We start from the raw sequence: 21,024 nt of genomic DNA, 5'->3' as shown, positions 1-21,024 counted from the left end.
GGCCTACAGAAAGCCACGCAATGGGCACAAGATGAAGGCAATGGGAGGAGGGGGGCAGCTGCCCAAGGAAGGACCCAGACACTGCCTGGTTCACAACACTGCCCAAAGTGGGGAGTGCATTATTTTTGTCTATAGTTTATGGGACACAGGACATCAGCTTGGACTCTTCAAGGACCACTGGTCGGCATGGTCCTGTGTCACCAACAAATCTGTCAAGGCCAACACCAATGGAGACCTCCACAGACATCCAGGTCTAAAAACCTTTCTCCTGGTCTCGCCCATCACACTTCAGATGCTTCCAGGAGTTTCTGGGGGTCGTGTTAACTATAATTTACACTCAAAAACAGAGAAGACACAGGTGTAACCTTTAAGTACGCTACTTGCACAGGATTTTTAGAGTAAGAGAGAAAATTAAAAGAATAAAATCTAAACTAACAAACTTTCATAAAGAAAAGAAAAGACTGTCAAAGAGCTAGCTCCCAAAGCGCCAGGCACTGACAATCCCAGGGAATAACACCAAACGTGTAAAGAGCAAATTATGTACCTTGGGGGGGTGTTCAGTGGTTAGAGCATCAGCCTGAGCACGAAGGCTTGCAGGTTTGATTCCTGGTCAAAGGCACGTACCTGAGTTGCAGGTTTGACCCCTGGCCAAGACAGGGCATGTGTGGAGGCAACCGGTCAATGTGTCTCTTTCACATAGATGTTTCTCTATGTTTCTCTCTCTCTCTCTCTCTTTTTCTCCCTCCAGATTAGAAAAAGAAACTTCTAATTTGTCTTATGAAGCAAATAAACCATCCATACCAAACCTGAACAAATATGGTGCACATGCACACACACACCCACACACATTACAGTCCAGTCTCAACAATGAATGCAAAAATCCTAAATAAAACACTAGCAAACAGAATCAAGCAGCCCATGAAAAGAAGCAAGACCAAATGGAGTTTACTCCAGGAATGTAACAATGGTTCAATATTAAGAAGTCTATTAATGTGCTTTCTCACATTAAAAACCTAAGGATGAAAAATTATAATTAATCTCCATTGATACTGAAAAGGCATTAGACAAAATTCAACCATCAGTCTTAGATAAACACAGTGACTAAAACAGGAATAGATGGTTGGAAGAATATCTGAAATGAGTCCCAGTGAACTCCACCTCGTGCCCTGGGATACCTCTCCCCTTAGAGTGGGCTAGACTTTAGTGACTTGTTTTTCACAAAATACAGCAAAAGTGATGGGATGTCATTTCCATGGTTATTCAAAACCAACTTCCACCTTGTTTGCACACACTTGTGTACACAGCTACCATGTTGCGTGCTGCCCTTGAGAGGCCCACATGGCAAGAAACTGAGCGGAGTCTCCGATCACCAGTCAACAAGGAAGTGAAGCCGCCAGTGCCAGTTCAGCACGGAACTGCAACCTAAACCATGTGAGTGAGCTTGGAAGGGAATCCTTCCCAGTGAAGGCTTGTGATGACTGCGGCCCCCAGCACTTTGACAGTGGCCTTGGAAGAGCCTGAAGCAGACAATCCAGCCAAGCAACACCCTGATTCCTGACCAGAGGGGCTGTGAGGTAATGAGTGTGTGGTGCTTTAAGCCAGGAAGATTTGGGGTAATTTAGGCTGGCAAGGCAAAAACAAAGGACAATAGTGCCGAGTGTCACCTGGGAGGAGTAAAGATGACAATCGGGCATGGACATAGGGTGGTGGATTACCTGTTGAGCAGTCCATGTGTGTCAGACCGAGCTCATTGGCAGCTTTCATTTTCTTAGCGGTGTGCTCTGAGGTAGTGGGTGAGACCAGGCTTGTGGTAGAAAAACAGGAAGCATTTACGTCAAGGCTACTGTTGGGGCCATATTCAGCCTGCTCCATCTTCCTTTTCCGAGATGGCAGAGCAATGGAAGAAGGGGTCAATGCCACTGTAGTCTGTGCTCTCCCAAGCAGGTGGCAGCCAGGGATGGAATGCTGGAGCAGGAAATGGTCGATCCGGGCCTTCAGGGAGGGGTGAGGCAGGGGCTGGGAGTGTGGAGTAAAGGCTACCCCTGTGAAAGGGTCACTGGGCACCCGGCCCCACGTGGCTTCACTGCGATTACACTTCTCCAGTGTGGCCTGGTCGATGACCTTGCCTGAGGGCAGCAGCATGGGACAAGGCATGATCTCCAAGGTGATGGGATCCAGGAACTCCTCAGGCACATCCTGAAATACCTCAGTCAGCTCCTGCAGGCTGGAGGGGGCCTGCTGGCCCCCAGACTCACCCACAGGGTCACAGTCACTCTCCATGGGCAAGGCCGGTACCTGCAGAGCCAAGTCCTGGGAGAGGTTTTTGGAAGCAACCAGCAGGACATTATCTATTACCTCCTGAGAGCAGGTTTTGGTGGGCTGACCCCACACTTCCAACCGTTTGATGCAAGGGATACCACTGCCTGTCACGTGGGTGATACAGATCTTGAGATGGGCCACATGGTTAAGGGAAAGAGGTCCCTTATTCCAGAGCTCCTGGGCCACAATAGCAGGGGAGGGGAGTGTGGCTTCCATCGGGCCAAATGGTGGCCTGGCCTTGAAGCCCCTGTGGCTAAATACCACTTGGTTTTGGTTTTTCAATAAGACTTTGCCTACCAAAGTGAACGCCTCCTTGTCCGGGATGGATGGCTCAGCTGGACCCAGTGTCTGGCACTCAGGGGTATTCCAAGATGCTCTGTTGGATAAGGCAGACGTGTACATTTCCAGGCCAGTTACATTTTGGCCTCCCCCAGCTGTGAGGTCTATGTTAATCCTACAGATTTCCACACTGAAGGGAAAGGAAACAGTCACATAGACTGGTGGCTTAATAAAATACTCCGTCCTAAAACCACGACTTCTCTTTGTGAGGTCTTCAGAGATGAGATTTTCTACTTCATAGCCATCAGCTGATATCTATAGATTTAATGACAAATATGAGACAAATTGATGAGATCCAAATGAAGACAACTAGTTTTCAAGAATTTGCAACTTTTAAGAAAATTTCTTAAAGAAAATCTGAAGTTCCTCATTTTAAAATTTCCTCTATTACTTCAAATTCTCCTGGGTTTTTTTGTAGGCAGCCAATATGAGGGCAACAGTATACCCCAAGTACTGTCTATTCTTAAAAAATAGGAGCAAGAAAGCTTTGCCCAACCCAGCCAAAATCCCTTGAAAATAACATCTCTGTGGAAACAGGGCATATAAATTGGTAGTTTTTTATTTCAGAAAATGAAAACATGCATATTTAGGGGGTAAAAAATATGTTCATTAAAATTCTCAATTTTGTATTTGGACTACACATTACAACAAGGTCCCTAGGAAGGCATAACAAACAAGCTTCTTGTAAATCTATAAATGATGGAACTTGGTTTAAAAAAATGTGCGCATGGGGACAAGGATCACAAAATATGATAGGAAATTTAAAACGGTGCATGTGCAAAAGATGGGATTATAATTAACCTCTTCATCTTTTAATATTTCTAATACTTGTTATAACCAATGGAAATTTTAAGATATCTTTGTCCAATCTGGGAGCCTAAAATAGTACGCTGAGTGCAGAAACTCCAAATTAGGGGAGGGGTTCAATTCTCCCCTTCAAACTTCCTTATTCACTGCTCTGAGCTGTGGAAATACACCCTCCTTGTACAAAAGGGGAGGCAGCTTAATTCATGTAAAGCACAAGGAAACCCTAGCCAGTTTGGCTCAGTGGATAGAGTGTTGGCCTGCCAAGTGAAAGGTCCCGGGTTCGATTTCAATCAAGGGCACAAGCCTGGGTTTCGGCTCGATCCCCAGTAGGGGGCATGCAGGAGGTAGCTAATCAATGATTCTCTCTCATCACTGATGTTTCTCTCTCTCTCTCCCTTTTCCCTTCCTCTCTGAAATCAATAAAAATATATATTTTTTTAAAAAGCTAAGGGATGTTTTTTAAAAAAAGGAACAAGGAATAAAGGCAATAAGACAAAAAAAAAAAAACCCACAAGGAATACAAATAAAAATACAAACCATTATTTCTAGCATTTGAAATTATAAGAACAGGGGGGTGAGAAAGAGGAGAAAGAGTGTCTCTAACCTTAACTGACTTTGAGTAAAATTAAAATTTATCATCAGAGGGAAAAGCACAATGAATATTACTATCCACAAAATGAGTCACAGCTCACCTTGCAATGAAACTAACTCTAGAGGTGCAGCCTGACCCAATCTTATCTCAATACCATCTGGTGGAATCTAAAACAATGAGGTTTGTGAAAGCACATTAAGCCTGACTTAAGTTCACTATACAAGGCAGGAAGTGGGGGGGGGGGGGGGGGAGACACAAGAAAAACAGATGTAGTGAATTTATTTATGTGTATATACTTTTGTTTACCTTGTTGCAGTAAATTCTTGGTCTGAACTGTGGGAGGCAAAGATTTATTACCATCTTTGTGGCTGAAAGGATAGCTTCCAAGCATCAGAAATAGCCTTAAATAAAAAATAAAACTTGGTATTAGACAAGTTAAAATTCAATTGCAAACCTTTAGGACTTGATTCTTAAGAGAATTAAACAGGGTAACAACAAAAACTTTCATAAACAAACCTCTCCTGGCCTATACTCATTCTCTTTTTATCTGACACGTGATGCTGGGGAAAATAGTCTGAAAAAATGTGGAGGAGACTTCTACTGCAGACTGAGCAGGATGCCAGAGCCTGCTGGGTCTTGGGCTGGAGCTCTTCTAAAGACCCAATGGAGGCAAGGGACTGTCAGCTCGGCCGGGGTCTCCCCACAGGAAAGGCAGGGCCAAAAGTGGCTGAGCTCAGAGAAAGAACAAGCCAGAGGGTTTCGAATGGAAAGGGTTACAGAAAACAATCATAATGGTGCTAAGCATTATTATTTAACACTTCTATGCAATTACATTTTCTTATTAAAACAAAAACAAGAAAAGTAAACATTATTGAGAAATAGGAAATCTTAGGGTTGGAAAGCACCTTATTAAGGACAGCTAATCCAAATAGTCATTTTAATGACTAATGCCCAAGAAGGGGGAAATAGGTAAAGATGATCAAAAGGTACAAACTTCTAAACATAAGAGAAATAAGTTCTAAAGGTATACTGTACAATATAGTGCTACAATTAACTATACTGTACGAGTATATTTAAAAACTGCTAAGAGAGTATATCTTAAAAGTTCTCATCACCATAAAAAACGATGTGAAGTGATGGATGTTAACTAATTTATTACAGAAGTCATTTTGCAGTATATAAATCATTATGTTGTACATCTTAAACTTTTACAATGTTATGTCAATTACAGTGCAATAAAATTGGAAGAAAAAATATCCAATGTCCAATAGCTTTTGGTTCTCTCTGTAGAGGTGTAGGGAAGCCGCTAGGAACATCCCTTCCAGTGGCAAGCTTGTCCAATGGATCTGAATTCCTTGAGTGAGGCCAGGCAGCCATTCTATGCTTTACCATCTGGTCGACAAGACCATGAAAAACTCTGTTAGCCCAACAGGGACAGAGCCACCCTCTGGGGTCTTTGTTGTCATGATCAGTAAGTCCCTTTGCAGAGGCCAGGCATGTGGCGTCTCCTGTAACATTTTGGGGGGCAGTTTCTGCACAGTGAAGATCTGCCATGGGACCTTTAAATATTTACCTCAGCCTAGTCCCTAACACAGTTTTACCTATAAACACAAAGTAAATTTAACATGGTTTTAATATATGCTAAATTTCCTAGGAAGGGAACTTGCATGTAAGTCATAAGAAGACTGTGTTTTGTTCAGATCTTTACCCAGAGGTGTTTACCATTTCTGAAAACCACATCACTGAGAGCAATGCTAATACACTTGACAGTCCGCATCTGTCTACATTCTAGGTGATTCTACATCTTGGTAAAAGCTTCTGATTACTTCTTTATGCCTTCCAGTACAGTCATACCTAAACATTTACACATGAGAATAAATTTTATTATCTCAATTAAAAAATTTTCCTTTAAGCTGCAGAGGGATCTCCTTTTACATTCATATTGATAATATGTTTCTTCTATTATTTTTTCGTAAGTGTTGCTAGAGGTCTATCAACTTTATTAAATTTCTTAAAAAGTATCCTTTACATTACTATTACAGTATTTGTGTGTGTATATATATGCATGTGTTTATGTATACATAAATATACAGGGTGGGGCAAAAGTAGGTTTACAGTTCCTCCCATGGAAAATAATCCTATATAATAAAAGTGTAATATGCAAATCGACCCAGCAGAATAGTGGAATGACCATCCAACCATCCGAGACCATACTATGACACCCACTGGCGCCAGGCCAGCCAAAGTGGGTGCAATGCGATTGGTCAGGGGCATGGCCATCGCCCCATGATGGTCCCACAGAGGGAGGCCCAGGCCACTGACTGGCCGGCTGTGGTGGGTGGGTGGGGCCTCCTGGGTCCAGGGTGCAGGCGGCCAGAGGGAAGCCTGGGTTCTGGGTGCTGGCAGCTATGGGAAGGCAGGCCTACTCTTGCACAAATTTCGTGCATTGGGAATCTAGCGTAATAATAAGAATAAACTGTTTCACATACTCACAACTGTAAACATACTTTTACCCCACCCTGTATGTGTGTGTATACACTGCCCGGGAGTTCTATATTACCTTATTTGCCTTGATGGGAAAGGCTTTGGTAAGAAAAAAGAGATAGGAGGAGAAACCAAGATGGCGGCATAGGTAAACACCTAAACTGCTGCCTCACACAACAATTTCAAAACTACAACTAAAAGACAAAATGAACATCATCCAGAACCACAGGAAAGTTGGCTGAGTGGAAATTCTACAACTAGAAGGAAAGAGGAAAGCAGACGGAGAATCAGAGGAGCTGCAAAAGGCTGAGGTACGGAGACACGCACACGGGCAGCTGAGTGCCTGGCTGGCTTTCTCTAGTGGGAAGGAGACAAAAGCTCCTGACTGCGCTGAACCCCAGTTCCGACTGCACTGAAACCCAGTTCCGGGCAAGACCCTGGGAACCCAAGCTTATATGGGGGGAATCTGGACTGTCGGGCGGAAACTCAGGGGAGCCACGAAAGGCAGAGGTCTGGAGGCTCGAGCACGAGTGTGTGAAGAGAGGACTGACTGCTGAATGCCGCTGGCTTTCTCTAGCCGGTGGGAAACGGAAGCTCCCCCACTACGCTGAACTCCAGTTCTGGGCGAGAATCTGGAAATCCAGATTCATTGGGGGAGAAACTGGACTGTTTGACAGCGGGCGAAACTCGAGGGCGGCTTACTCTTAGAGGTACTTGCAGCAATTACCGAGGGACACTGAGATCCAGGGGCATCATAGGGCAGGGCTGATGGGAAGCCAAGACTGTCTGCTCAGCCCTGAGACTCCACCCCATCCAAGCTGAGCACAGAGCTTTTGCAATTTTGCAAGTCTTGTCTCATAAGGCTGTCTCCATCACAGAAGTTCTCCTGGCGTAGACACAGCTATCCTCACAGCCAATTGGCCTGGAGGTCAATTCCTCCCAGTGATACCAACAACAATCAAGATTTAACTACAACAAGGCTGTACACACAGTCCACAAAGGGGTGCACCAAGAGTGTCCACCTCAGGTAACTGGGGAGGCTGAGCCACTGGGCCCTATAGGACACCTAGCACACAAAGCTACCCTACCAACTCAGGGAAGCAGCAAAAATGCGGAGACAAAGAAACAGATCGCAAATGAAAGAAATGGAGGAAAACAAACAACTGGATATAGAGCTCAAAACCACGGTTATAAGGTTTTTCAAGAATTTCCTAGAAAAGGCCAATAAATTTAGCGAGACCCTCGAGGATATGAGAGAGACCCTCGAGGATATGGAAAAGGACCAACTAGAAATTAAACATACACTGACTGAAATAAAAAATATTATACAGAGACCCAACAGCAGACTAGAGGAATGCAAGAATCAAGTCAAATATTTGAAATACAAAGAAGCAAAAAACACACAACCGGAAAATCAAAAAGAAAAAAAGAATCCAAAAATATGAAGATAGTGTAAGGAGCCTCTGTGACAACTTCAAGCGTACCAACATCAGAATTATGGGGGTGCCAGAAGAAGAGAGGGAGAGCAAGATACTGAAAACCTATTTGAAGAAATGACTGAAAACTTCCCCCACCTGGTGAAAGAAATAGACTTACAAGTCCAGGAAGTACACAGAACCCCAAACAAAAGGAATACAAAGAGGACCACACCAAGACACATCATAATTAAAATGCCAAGAGCAAAAGACAAAGAGAGAATATTAAAAGCAGCAAGAGAAAAGAAGTTAGTTACCTACAAGGGAGCACCCATACAATTGTCAGCTGATTTCTCAACAGAAACTATGCAGGCCAGAAGGGAGTGGCAAGAAATATTCAAAGTGATGAATAGCAAGAACCTACAACCAAGATTACTCTACCCAGCAAAGCTATCATTCAGAATTGAAGGGCAGATAAAGAGCTTCACAGATAAGAAAAAGCTAAAGGAGTTCACCACCACCAAACCAGTATTATATGAAACGCTGAAAGGTATTCTTTAAGAAGAGGATGAAGAAGAAAAAGGTAAAGATAAAAATTATGAACAACAAATACATATCTATTAACAAGTGAATATAAAAATCAAGTGAATTAAAAATCTGATGAACAGAATAAACTGGTGAATATAATAGAATCAGGGGCATAGAAAGGGAGTGGACTGATAATTCTCAGGGGGAAAGGGGTGTGGGGGTGCAGGAAGAGACTGGACAAAAATCGTACACCTATGGATGAGGACAGTGGTGGGGAGGTAAGGGCAGAGGGTGGGGTGGGAACCGGATGGAGAGGAGCTAGGGGGGGAAAAAAGAGAAACAATTGTAATAATCTGAACAATAAAGATTTATTAAATTAAAAAAAGAAAAGAGATAGAGACTTTGCTGTAATATAAAAATGCTGAGAGGTGGCTAATATTAGTTAGATAAAGGACCACTAGTCTACAATAATCTCCACCCCACAGTCCACATCTTAGGCCTTTTTTTTTCTTTTCGGGAGCCGGGGGGGGGGGGGGGGGGGGGGGACTCTGGCGAGGTAGCAATGCCAATTACTTGAAGTATTGATTTGATTTCCTAGTGGGAGGCACCCATTTCACCAACATTTATATTCTTCCTATCTTGTTATTTTCTTGGACATTTCACACTGTGGTCTTTATTTTTTTAAGATTTAAAAAAAATATTTTTAAAAATTAATCTTTTGAGAAAGAGGGAGAAAGAAACATTGATGTGAAAGCAGAACATAGATCAGCTATCTCCTGAATGCCCCCTACAGGAGATGGAGCCCCCAACCTGGGCATGTGCCTGACCAGGAATCGAACCAGCAACCTTACGGTGCATGGGATGACGCCCAACCAACGAAGCCACACGGATCAGGCACACTGTGGTCTTTTAACTTTAAATTATTCTTCTTGTCATGAAATCTATTTCTCTGAGAACTTAAATGCTAAGACCAGAGCAAGTTGGGCAAGGTCTTTTTGGAGCCATGACAAAGAGCTTTCCTGTGAGTATAAAGTCAAATGAAAAAATCTTTAAAACTTATCTGAGTACCCAACTCAGTAGTAAATGGTAGCATGAGATGGAGTTGCCTAGATGTGACTACCCTCAGGACAACTGCCCTTTGCCTTTAACCCTTGACACAGACACCTGCTTCTGTGGTTGGACTTGAGAGATGATCAGGATGAGAGGGGTAAGGCTGAACAAAGGGCTTTCAAATGTTATCTCATAACTTTTAAAAATTCCACCTCAGACACCTGAAAGGAAAGAATCTGATTGCCCCACCACTTAATGCAGTAAAGTCTTATCTACACAGTGTCTCAGCAAACCTTGTCTTCTAGTAAGTCATCAGATAAGAACCCTCCAGTAATAAAAACATACCACATACACAAAATGGCTTAGAGGAGGCTACCAGGGACTCTATTAGATTTAAATGTTACCGACTGGTTAGCCCTAAAGAAGTACTAATACCCTTATTTTGCAGATGAAGAAACTTGAGGCTCAAAGAAAAGTAAAACTGAGACTCATATTCAAACCTTCCCAAACCACCCTGGTTACTATCTACTTGGTCACCATTTACCTTGAAGGATTTGCCAGGAAGTTATATGGATATCTTACTTTTTTTTGCTGTTACTTAGGTCAAGGTTTAATAATGCTTTTTTTTTTTTTTAATCCTCACTCAATGAGTTAGGATACTTTTTCCATTGATTTTTTTAGAGAGAGTAGAAGGGAGAGGGAGATGGGGAAATGAGAGAGAGAGAGAGAGAGAGAGAGAGAAAGAGAGAGAGAGAGAGAGAGAGAGAGAGAGAGAGAGAGAGACATCAATGTGAGAGAGACACATTGATTGGTTGCCTCCCACATGTGCCCCTGCAGCCCAGGTGCATGCCCTTGACGGTGCCCTTGACTGGGAATCCAACCCATGACCCTTCAGTCCATGGGTTGACACTCCAACCACTGAGCAACCGGCCAAGGCAGTATCATTCATTTTTTACAAATCAATTCTTCCAAACTTAATATTAATGTGGCTAAGCTCTACTATGTAGGAATTTGGAAACCATGACTGCCCTTTCCAACATGTGCTGGATCAAACCTTAAATTGTGTTTTAAAGAAAATCTTTAAGTAAGCTAGCTTTCTAGTATCTTACCTCATCAGAGTTTAATTCCATTAGTCAACTATTAAAACGTTTGAACCTATATCTGACAGAAACAACCTACTTGTTCTACACAGTACTTACTAAATCCAATTTTAGAGAATATTTACGAAGACTATTCAGTCCATCCACGTGGAATTCTTTTTATTGCCAGCCTAAGTAGCACTTTGTGCCTCCTTGTCTGGCCTCCCTGGTGACTTGTGCATTCATATTTGTGTAATCACTACCATAATCAAGACACAGAACAGTTCCCTCACAAGGACGTCTTGTACTGCCCTTTAAGAAGCCTTTTACTTCATATGTCCAAATACTCTATTACCACAGAAGTGTTTAAGTTCTAAGCCCCTCAAGTGAAGACTCCAGTTAATTCCACTGCCCACATTATAAGAAATAAACTTGAGTGACACGTTTATTTTTGGTGTACTTAAATGATAAATGACTATGTAGAAAAACACTACATATATATATATATATATATATATATATATATATATATCACAAAATAGAAGAATTATGATCACACATTTGTTAGAAATCTGTATTAAGAATATGTACACATTGAAGAGTTTGGGAGGTAATAGTGAACATGCAGAAACTTAAAATATACAATGTATTAGTCAGATAAACTTTCTTCTTTCTTTCATGTTTAAGTTGATGTAAGTAGTTAAATAATTGCATGGGTTCCTGAGGTCTCAGGATGGAATCAGAGAGGAATATGACTCTAGATGCATGCCCACAGTATTTCTTGTAACTGACAGCCCCTATAGGATTGGATGTCCAGATGGAGACAGCCCTTTCTCCTCTGTCTCTCAGGCTGAGTAAGGGAAAGTGAAAGGGAAGGACTGAGAAGAGACCCAAAGGTAGGCTGATCAACCATGTGGTCTACCCAGGACTGAGGTCTTTCCAGAATGTGGAACTCTCAGCACTAAAACCAGGAGGGTAAACTGGGACAAGCTGGTCATCCTATCTGGAAGGTTTCTGTCTGTGCTTCTTTGGAGCTTGAAGCAGCTACGCAATCCTTTTTGTTGTTGAGGACTCAGAACCTAGGGGTGGGGAAGTGTGGAGGGATAATTTTGAAGAGAATAAGGTGACCATGACACTTATTGAACACCTCAGCACCCATCTTCCTTTGGCCTACAAAGAAGTTGCCATAGCTGAGTAGTCTCCCGAAAATGTAATGGAAAGTAATTCTGGCAGTTTAAAGTCTAGGCTCAAACAGGTTACAGGGGGGGGGGGGGGGGGGGGAGAGAGAAAAGATTACCTGTCAAATAAGAGAAAAGCATTTAACCTCAAAGAGTGGGTGGAATACCAATGCACTGAGCAATTTTATAAATTGGGCACTTCAGCTTTTAAAGAAGTACAATGCTTCTTATAATTTCAAAATTGAGTTACTTGTCCATCCATGAAAAAAAAACTGACTTATGTGAATTCTTCTTAGAGCTTGTTAAAATGAAAGACAGCTGTCCCAGCCTATCCCACACAGACACCCACCAGTAAGAGGTACACAAGGAGACCAGAACATAGGTATGGGCCCAAAAGAAGCCTGCAATCTTACTCACTTGGAGCCAATTTACCCTTCAAAGGTTTAATATGTGCGAGGTACTATGCTAAGCACAAGACAGTTTTTAAAAATTCATAGGTTCAAAACAAGGCATAGTTGGGTATAGTTTTTACTTTAAAGAGACCCACAGACTCTTTAAGGACATGGACAGAGTTCTAATACCATTTACTCAACGCCTTAATAGTAGTGTCAGCAAAATTCTGTGGGAAACTAGATGAGACTTAACTCCATCCCTCTACTCAGGCCTTATTCCATCTGTTCTTGCCTCTCTACAGAATCCTCAACTTATTTCTGACTACTAGACCCTTTCCTCAACATGAAAACAACATCCAAGTTTCTGCCCTCAACAGCCCATCAAAAAACCCTGGCTTGCCCTGGCCAGTTTGGCTCAGTGGATAGAGCATCAGCCTGCGGACTCAAGGGTCCCAGGTTCGATTCCGGTCAAGGGCATGTACCTTGGTTGCGGGCACATACCCAGTAGGGAATGTGTAGGAGGCAGCTGATAGATGTTTCTCTCTCATCGATGTTTCTAACTTTCTAACCCTCTCCCTTCCTCTCTGTAAAAAATCAATAAAATATATTAAAAAAAAACAAACCCTGCCTTGTCCAGCTGGTGTGGTTCAGTGGTCCAGCATTAACCTATGAACCAGAAGGTTGTGGTTCGATTCCGGGGCAGGGCATAGGCCATGGTTGTGGGCTCGATCCCCAGTGTGGGGCATGCAAGAGGCAGCTGATAGATGATTCTCATCATTCATGTTTCTATCTCTCTGAAAACAATAAAAATATATTAAAAAACAAACAAACAAACAAACAAAAACCCCTGCCATGGTTCTGTGTCATTTTTAGGGTTGCCAACTTAGCAAATATAAATTTTAAGTGCCCACTTATATCTATTAATTATCCAGTAAACTAGGAATAGAAAGGAACTTCCTCAACACAATAAAGGGCATTTATGAAAAACCCATAGCTAGTTCAGCTGGTGTGGCTCAGGGGTTGAGCGTCAACCCATGAACAGAGAGGTCACCAGTTCAATTCCGTCAGGGTACATCCCCAGATTGCAGGGTCAATCCCCAATAGGGACATATAGGAGGCAGCCAATTGATGTTTCTATTTTTCTATTCCTCTCTCTCTCTAAAATCAGTAAAAACAGCTTTTTGTTTTGTTTTGTTTTTTTGTAAAAAACCCACAGCTAAAAACTTAATGGTGAAAAATGGAAAGCATTCCCTCTAAGATCAGGAACAAGACAAAGATGCCCATTTTCATCATTCTTTCAATTCTATACTATAAGTTCTAGGCAAATAAATAAATAAATGGGTACCCAAAGTGGAACAGAAGAAGTAAAACCATCTCTATCCATAAATGATATGATCCTATATATAGAAAACACACATACAAAAAACTATTAGCGTTAATAAAAGAATTTTGCAAAAGTGCAGGGTAAATCAAGTTGTATTTCTATACATTAACAAGGAGAAATTTGTAAAGGATATTAAGACAATCCAATTTACAATAGCATCAAAAAAATAAAATACTTAGGAATAAATTTAACTGAGGAGGTGTAAGACTTGTACATTGAAAACTTTAAAATGTTGATGGAAGAAATTAAAGACGACCATGTCCGGCCAGCGTGGCTCAGTGGTTGAGCATTGAGCTATGAACCAGGTCACAGTTTGATTCTGGTCGGGGCACATGCCCAGGTTGTGGACTCAATTCCCAGTGAGGGACGTGAGGGACCTGCAGGAGGCAGCCAATCAATGATTCTTTCTCATCATTGATGTTTCTATCTCTCTCTCTTCCTTCCTCTCTGAAAAAAAAAAAAAAAAAAAAAGACGACCTAAATGAATGGAAAGACATTCTGTGTTTATGGACTGGTGACTTAATATTGTTAAGATTGAAAGATGCTGCCCTGACTGGATGGCTCTGTTGGATGGAGCATCATCCTGTACAACAAAAGGTTTCGGGTTTGATTCCCACCCAGGGTACTACCCAGGTTGAGGGTTAGATCCCTGGTTGGGGCATGTATGGGAGGCAACTGATTGCTGTAGTGTTTTTTGTTCTCTCTCTCTTCCCTTCTCTCTCTAAAATCAATAAAAACATATCCTTGGGTGAGAATAAAAATAAAAAAAAAGAGCCCTGGCCGGTTTGGCTCAGTGGATAGAGCGTCGGCCTGCGGACTGAAGGGTCCCAGGTTCGATTCAGGTCGGGGTGTGTGCCTTGGTTGCAGGCACATCCTCGGTGGGGGGTTTGCAGGAGGCGGCTGGTCGATGTTCCTCTCTCATCGATGTTTCTGGCTCTCTGTCCCTCTCCCTTCCTCTCTGTGGGAAATCAATAAAATATATTAAAAAAAAAAAAAAAAAAAGATTGAGCCCTAACCGGTTTGGCTCAGTGAATAGAGCGACAGCCTGCGGACTGAAGGGTCCCAGGTTCCATTCCAGTCAAGGGCATGTACCTTGGTTGCGGGCACATCCCCAGTAGGGGGTGTGCAGGAGGCAGCTAATCTATGTTTCTCTCTCATCAATGTTTCTAACTCTCTATCCCTCTCCCTTCTTCTCTGTAAAATATCAATAAAATATTGAAACATCAAACATCTACCACACACATTTTTTAAAAGACTGAAAGATGCTAAATACCATTAGTCACCAGGGAAATACAAACCAAAACCACCAGAATATTTTTTAAAATACAGAAAATAGCAAGTGCAAGTGTTAGCAAAACTGGAACCCGAGTACATTGCTATAGGGAATTTAAAATGGTACAGCCACTGTAGGAAAGTTAAATATAGAATTAACATATGACCCAGCAATTTCACCCCTAGGTAAATATACTCAAATGTACTGAAAACAGGTGTTCAAACAAAACCTTGCACATAAATAGTCACAGCAGCACTATTTACAATAACCAAAACAATCCAGTGCCCATCAATTGATGGATATGGTATATCCACCCAATGGAAAATTATTCAGCCATAGAAAGGAATGAAGTACTGGTATATGCTATAACATGGATGAACCTTGAAAACATGATGCTACATAAAAGAAGGCAGACCAAAAAAAAAGGGTACATATTATATAATTTCATTAAAAAACATTCAGAATAAGTAAATCCATAGACAGAAAGCAGATTAGTAGTTACCAGGGTCTGGGGAAAGAGGAAAATATAGAGTGATTGCTTAATGGGTATGGAGTTTTCTTTTGAAGTGAAGAAAATGTTCCAGAACTAAATAGTGGTGATTGGTTGCACAATATCAATGTACTAAAATATTACTGAATTGTACACTTTGTTTAAAATGGCCAATTTTATGTGTAATTTACCACAAAACATTATTCATTGCTTATCTGAAACTTAAATTTAACTGGGCAACCTGTACTTTATCCAGCAATTCTAATCCTGCTCTAAATCCGGCTAAATAAAGTTTTCCTCTCCTATTCAAAAGTTTTCAAGGAATTGCTTCAACATTTGCAACCCATTCCTTAACTCTCATTCAACAGGTGTGCAATCTAGCTTTTGCCAACAATTCAATTCAAACTGCTATTGTTAAGGTCATTGGTAATATCCTGGTTACCAAATTTATTGGTGATTTTTCATTTCTTGTCTTAATTGTTCTCTCTCCAGCAACTGACTCTTTTTATTTATTTTTAAATCCTCACCCAAGGATATGTTTTCATTGATTTAAGAGAAAGAAGGAGAGGTAGAAAGAAACATCAATCAGTTGTCTACCACACACACCTTAACCAGGGATCAAACCCACAACCTAGGTATGTGCCCACACTGGGAATTGAACCTGCAACCTTTCAGTGTATGGGATGATGTACCAACTGACCCACAAAGCCAGGGCCAAACCCTCTCTCTCTCTTTTTTTTAAATATATTTTTATTGATTTCAGAGAGGGAGAGGGAGAGATAGAAACATCAATGATGAATCATTGATCGACTGCCTCCTGCACGCCCCCCCACTGGGGATGGAGCCCGCAACCTGGGCATATGAGCATGTGCTCTTGACTGGAATCAAACCCAGGACCCTTCAGTCCAGGCCGATGAGGAGACCTAGTAATGATGGGAGGGATCCTTTTTAAGAGAAATTCTCAGAGACTCCCCAATGTTTACAAATGTTATTTGTATTGTTACATATATACAATCATAAATTGGCTCTAATACAACCTGTGGCTCTAATACAACCAAGTCCCCTAGACTGCTCCTGTTAAGGGCAGTAATAAGTTTCCTTCTCATCTGAGCTACTTGCCATGAAAAACATTCTGCCTGGTCATATTTGAGAACCTCTGATCCAACAGGCACTCATAAAATTCTACTAAGTTCAATTTTAGGGAGAAAATATTCCAGGGGTAAAAAAGAAGTCAAAATGCAGCAGACAGGGCTAAGAGGAAGATAGTAAGCTCACTAATTCTGAAATGGCTTTTTAAAGCATGAAGAATCAGCAACTAGGGACAACCAACCAAATCTAAACAAGAATAAGAAGGACTTTAATTTTGGAGGGTGTGAAGAAAAAAACATGCATGGGGGAAAATCCTGAAATGTAAGTGAAGTTATAGAAGACTAGGGGCCCAGTGCACAAATTCGTGCACCTTGAAAGGAACTGTGGGCCATGAGGCTGCAGTGGGCACAGGGGCAGGTCTTGGCCCATCCTCCGCACCCTCGGCTAGCCCCTACCGCTGTGGCCCCTGGGTCCCGTCTGCCAGCAGCCCTGTCACCACTCCCATGCGCCGATGGCGCCGGCCCCGCTCGCGCCCACTGTCGGCACGGAGCCATTGGGGCCGGCACCAGCAGCAGGTGCGAGCAGGGCTGGCACCATCAGTGGATGTGAGCGGCAGCTGCTGCCCTGATTGCCCCTAGGAACAGGGGGAGGTGATCGGGTGTGAGCAGCTGCTCCAGCACCAGCTGCAAGCAGGGCCGGCACCAGCAGCGGGTGCGAGCGGGGCCATCGCAGGCAGCGGGTGCGAAAGGCGACTGCCGGCCCCGATAGCCCCTCAGGAGCAGAGGGAGGTGAAGCTCTGAGGTGCAATCAGGGCCGGCAGCCATCACTCCTACCTGCTGATGGCGCTGAGCGATCAGGGCTGGCACCGGGCACCAGCAGCAGGTGCGAGTGGCGGCCCCGGCCCCGCAGCAGGTGTGAGCACCCGGTGGGACCATGGCACATGGGAGCAAAGAATTTTCAGTAACCACTGGAGGCTCGCCCCAATGACAGCGACTGGTGCCCCATTTGGTCTGGCGCCCCCGCTCACCTGCTCCACCATCCCGCCGCAGCCGATGCCCACCATGTTCCACACACGCCCCCTCGTGGTCAGCGCACATCATAGCGACCAGTTGTTCGGTTGTTCTGCCATTTGGTCTATTTGCATATTAGGGTTTTATATATATAGATTCTTATTTTATAGCAAAGTTATAAAAACCAATTCTTATTATTTATTATTTTTTTTAAACGTTTTTATTGGTTTTAGAGAGAGGAAGGGAAAGAGCAAAACATCAATGAGAGAGAACCATCAATCGGCTTACTCCCGAACACCCCCTACTGGGAATCAAGCCAGCAACCCAGGCATGTGCTCTGATGGGGAATTGAACCAGTGACCTCTAGGTGCATGGAATGATGCTCCACCAACTGAGCTAGGGCTGAAAACAAATTTTTAAAAATTGGCTTTAGATAATATCTGACTATACTTTTATCTAAAAATTCAAAATAACTATGAGATAAGGCTGGTAAACAGAGACAGAAAAATGAGAAATTGAAAATAGAACATTTTAAGATGTTTGTTATTTACCTGCACAAATTAGGTTACAATTAATTCACAATAACATATACTACCTTCAATCTGCCATAGACAAGAACACAATTAGGTCTCCTCAATAGATAATTTTTTTTTAATATATATTTCTTTATTGATTTCAGAGAGGAAGGGAGGAGAGAAACAGCAATGATGAGAGAATCATTTATCGGCTGCCTCCTGCATGCCCCGCACTGGGGACTGAGCCCACAACCCAGGCATGTGCCCTTAGCCGGAATTGAACCTGGGACCCTTCAGTCCACAGGCTGACGCTCTATCCACTGAGCCAAGCCGTCTAGGGCATCCTCAATAGATAATTTTATTACAAACCTACATTCTAGCTTTTATAATGTTTCACAATACCTGGTACAGTGTATATCTACAGCATTTATAAGCAGAAATGCCCAAAGGTCCTTCAGAGAGCAGAGGTGAACACTTTCTCATGGAGGAACGCCAGCTTTTCAAAGCGAGTTCGTTTCAGTAGTGGGAGCCATTCCCAGTGGGATAACTCTACCACACGGTACCCAAGCCGATTCAGCTGCCGCCTCTTCATATTGTGCAGTCCAAGCAGATCTCTGGAACCATAGCAATACTGGTTCTTGTTTGTCAACTGAATAGCCAACTTCACTTGTGGGGTCTGCATGCAGGCTGGTGGGCATTGGCCAACCATCTCCATAGCCCCCAATCTGTCTGCCACATTGTAAAGAGAGGCCTCCAAGGGCATGGCTGCTTTCTTCTCTAATTCCATGGGCTGTTGTCCAGTCTCTGACTCAATATCCCCCCGGAAATGCCCTCCTGATTTCCCCTTTAGTAACTGATTCATCAAATCATCTGTAAGACTGATTCCCACATGCTTGAGCCTTAATTTGGCTAGTAAATCTTCAGAGTGTATGGCTTCTCTGTTAAATGGCAATGGCTTCATATTAACATCAAGCTGGATCTCTAAGTCAGAAGATCGGGTATGGGGCAAAATCATATGGTGCTTAATGTACTGGGGCCCACCCAACATGGTCTCAAGTAAAAACAGAGCTTCTAGGAATTCAGGTTTTGAGCACATATCCTTCCTAGCTGCATTCCACAGTATTTCTAACCCCTCTTGCTGAAGGTGAGAACTAAGACGGTTGCCTCTGTAATCTGGACACTCAATGCCAACTGAACCATCAAGGGTATACAGCTCCTTAGTGAGTTCAAACTTAGTTCTCTCCCGAGCTAACCTGACAAACCCTGGACTCAAAGCAAAATTGATGAGCTCTACTGGAAAGTACTCAGAAAATGCCAGGCCCAGCAGGCAAGTGAGCAGGTGTTCTGGGTAATGATTGAACTCAGGCATCTTTCTGTGAATCTCATTTATCAGGCTAGAATAAAACTCTTCTGCATTGGGTGGCTTATAATTCAGAGTTCCAAATGACCACAGAAACTTGGCAACATCTTTACTTCGACAGTATGATACTCTAGGAGGCAAAGAAGCAGCCACAGCATTCATTACCCCTTCATCTAGGAAGCGTAAGGCAGAGCAGGTAAGAGTCAAGTGCATGACACCCTGAACTCCCAGGGAAGGAATTCGCTGAGGAGCAATCTGCCCAAATTGCTTCATGAAATTTACATGATCCACGTGAGTGAAACGGAACATTTTAAGAACGTTTACTAAGGCATAACTACTCAGGTGCTGCATATCAGCACACACCAAGTCTCCAATTTTTCGCATGACAAGTTCTGAGAGACTACTACTTGATTTAAAGAACCCCAAACAGATTGCACCAGCCTCCTCCATATTGATAAAATCTATATACTTGAGGATCAATGATTCCAGTTTTTGCATTAGGTCCTGGGGTACCTGACGACTTTCACCTATAATATAAATCAGGTGAATCAGCTGAGACAAGGATAGGTCTTTCCAGTGCAAATTAAGATAACTAAAAAAGATTTTTAAAAACCGAGGTACTTTGCGGCCCAAGTATCGCCAGAGATCAGCAACCATGAGTAGTTGATCCAGACTCATATCCCATACTTTATGGCAAAATCTGGTTTCATACACATCTAGCATTGAGTGGGAATGAGGGATTCCTAAACTGACAAACGCTTTTAAAATATTGATCAGCTCTAGGGTATCAAAGAGCTGTATGTTTTTCACACTCAGCTGGCAGAGTAATGCAAATTTGGCACTAGACAGCAAAACAGGATGTTGTTCTGCAGGCATAGAGCTCAGCTTACAGAAATAATCGGCAATGATTTGAGGCTGGAGATTATCTTGATAAACTGTGACTTTGTGCAAAATTAGTTCACCTTCTGAAACAGATAGGGGCTGACAAGGTTCAGATTTGTTATAGCTGTGAAGCTGGTACTCTGGTCTTAGCTGTAAGAAAACTCGGGGGTCTTCAAAGGAATCAAAAACTTCTACATCCTCTTCATCAACTTTCATGGCCCTAGGTGAGCCCAGTTTCACCGTGCTGGCTTTAGAGGCAGAAGCCCTGCTGAATTCCAAACCCAGGAGGGCACTGCTGGTTGTCAGGATCCTCTGAGAAGAGGAGGTGCTACAAATGTTCTCAACTTTTTTGGCAGGATGGCAGAGATTACTGTGTTCTGGAGGGTCCTGTCCCCTGTGCCGTGTGTAGCTTCCCACATTCCAATATGCCACACTTTGGGTTGCACTGCAGGCAAAAGGATTGCAAAACGCTCGATATCCTAATGGTTTTACTAACTTAAGAGTGGCTGCCATTCTGGTGTCAATACTGATCGTTTTGGCAGTCAGAACACAGTCCTCACAGGTCTGAACAGGCAATTTCTTGTTTATATGGTGCTTGATTAGAGCTGGACAGGGAGGCGTTCCACAGAAACTGCCTGGAAATCTTCGGCATATCACAAGAGTCATGGATCACAAATGACTGGGCCAGAATTGGTGCCAGATACTGAAAAAAGGATAGATGAAGAATAAGTGGCTTCCACCTATCACAATACCGACATTTACACATTATACAAAATGGGCTAAAACTTTGCTGTCCACTTAAATACAACACTAGTGAATGCCCAAACCAAAAGACAGC

At 42.8% G+C, this 21,024-nt stretch overlaps 2 protein-coding genes across 6 annotated transcripts in view; both read right to left on the bottom strand.

Moving 5' to 3' along the window:
• Positions 1-21,024, bottom strand: part of UBOX5 (U-box domain containing 5) — a 36,290-nt gene that overhangs the window by 3,947 nt on the left and 11,319 nt on the right. For all 5 annotated transcript variants that reach the window (XM_054724379.1, XM_028144708.2, XM_054724380.1 and 2 more), the window contains 2 exons: positions 4,364-4,458; positions 1,716-2,913 (listed from right to left, as the gene is read on the bottom strand). In XM_054724379.1, the coding sequence (XP_054580354.1) occupies positions 1,716-2,913; positions 4,364-4,417 (1,252 nt within the window). In that variant the 5' untranslated portion in view covers positions 4,418-4,458. The remainder of the gene's footprint in view (positions 1-1,715; positions 2,914-4,363; positions 4,459-21,024) is intronic.
• FASTKD5 (FAST kinase domains 5) lies at positions 17,653-20,886 on the bottom strand. Its single transcript, XM_054724378.1, has one exon. The coding sequence runs from the start codon at positions 20,850-20,852 to the stop codon at positions 18,399-18,401; it is 2,454 nt and encodes an 817-aa protein (XP_054580353.1). The 5' UTR covers positions 20,853-20,886; the 3' UTR covers positions 17,653-18,398.

Source organism: Eptesicus fuscus, chromosome 12 (genome assembly GCF_027574615.1).
Source record: "Eptesicus fuscus isolate TK198812 chromosome 12, DD_ASM_mEF_20220401, whole genome shotgun sequence".
NCBI classification, from domain to species: Eukaryota; Metazoa; Chordata; class Mammalia; order Chiroptera; family Vespertilionidae; genus Eptesicus; species Eptesicus fuscus.
The sequence above is the reverse complement of the archived record's forward strand: the minus strand, read 5'-3'. Positions and strand labels throughout refer to the sequence as shown.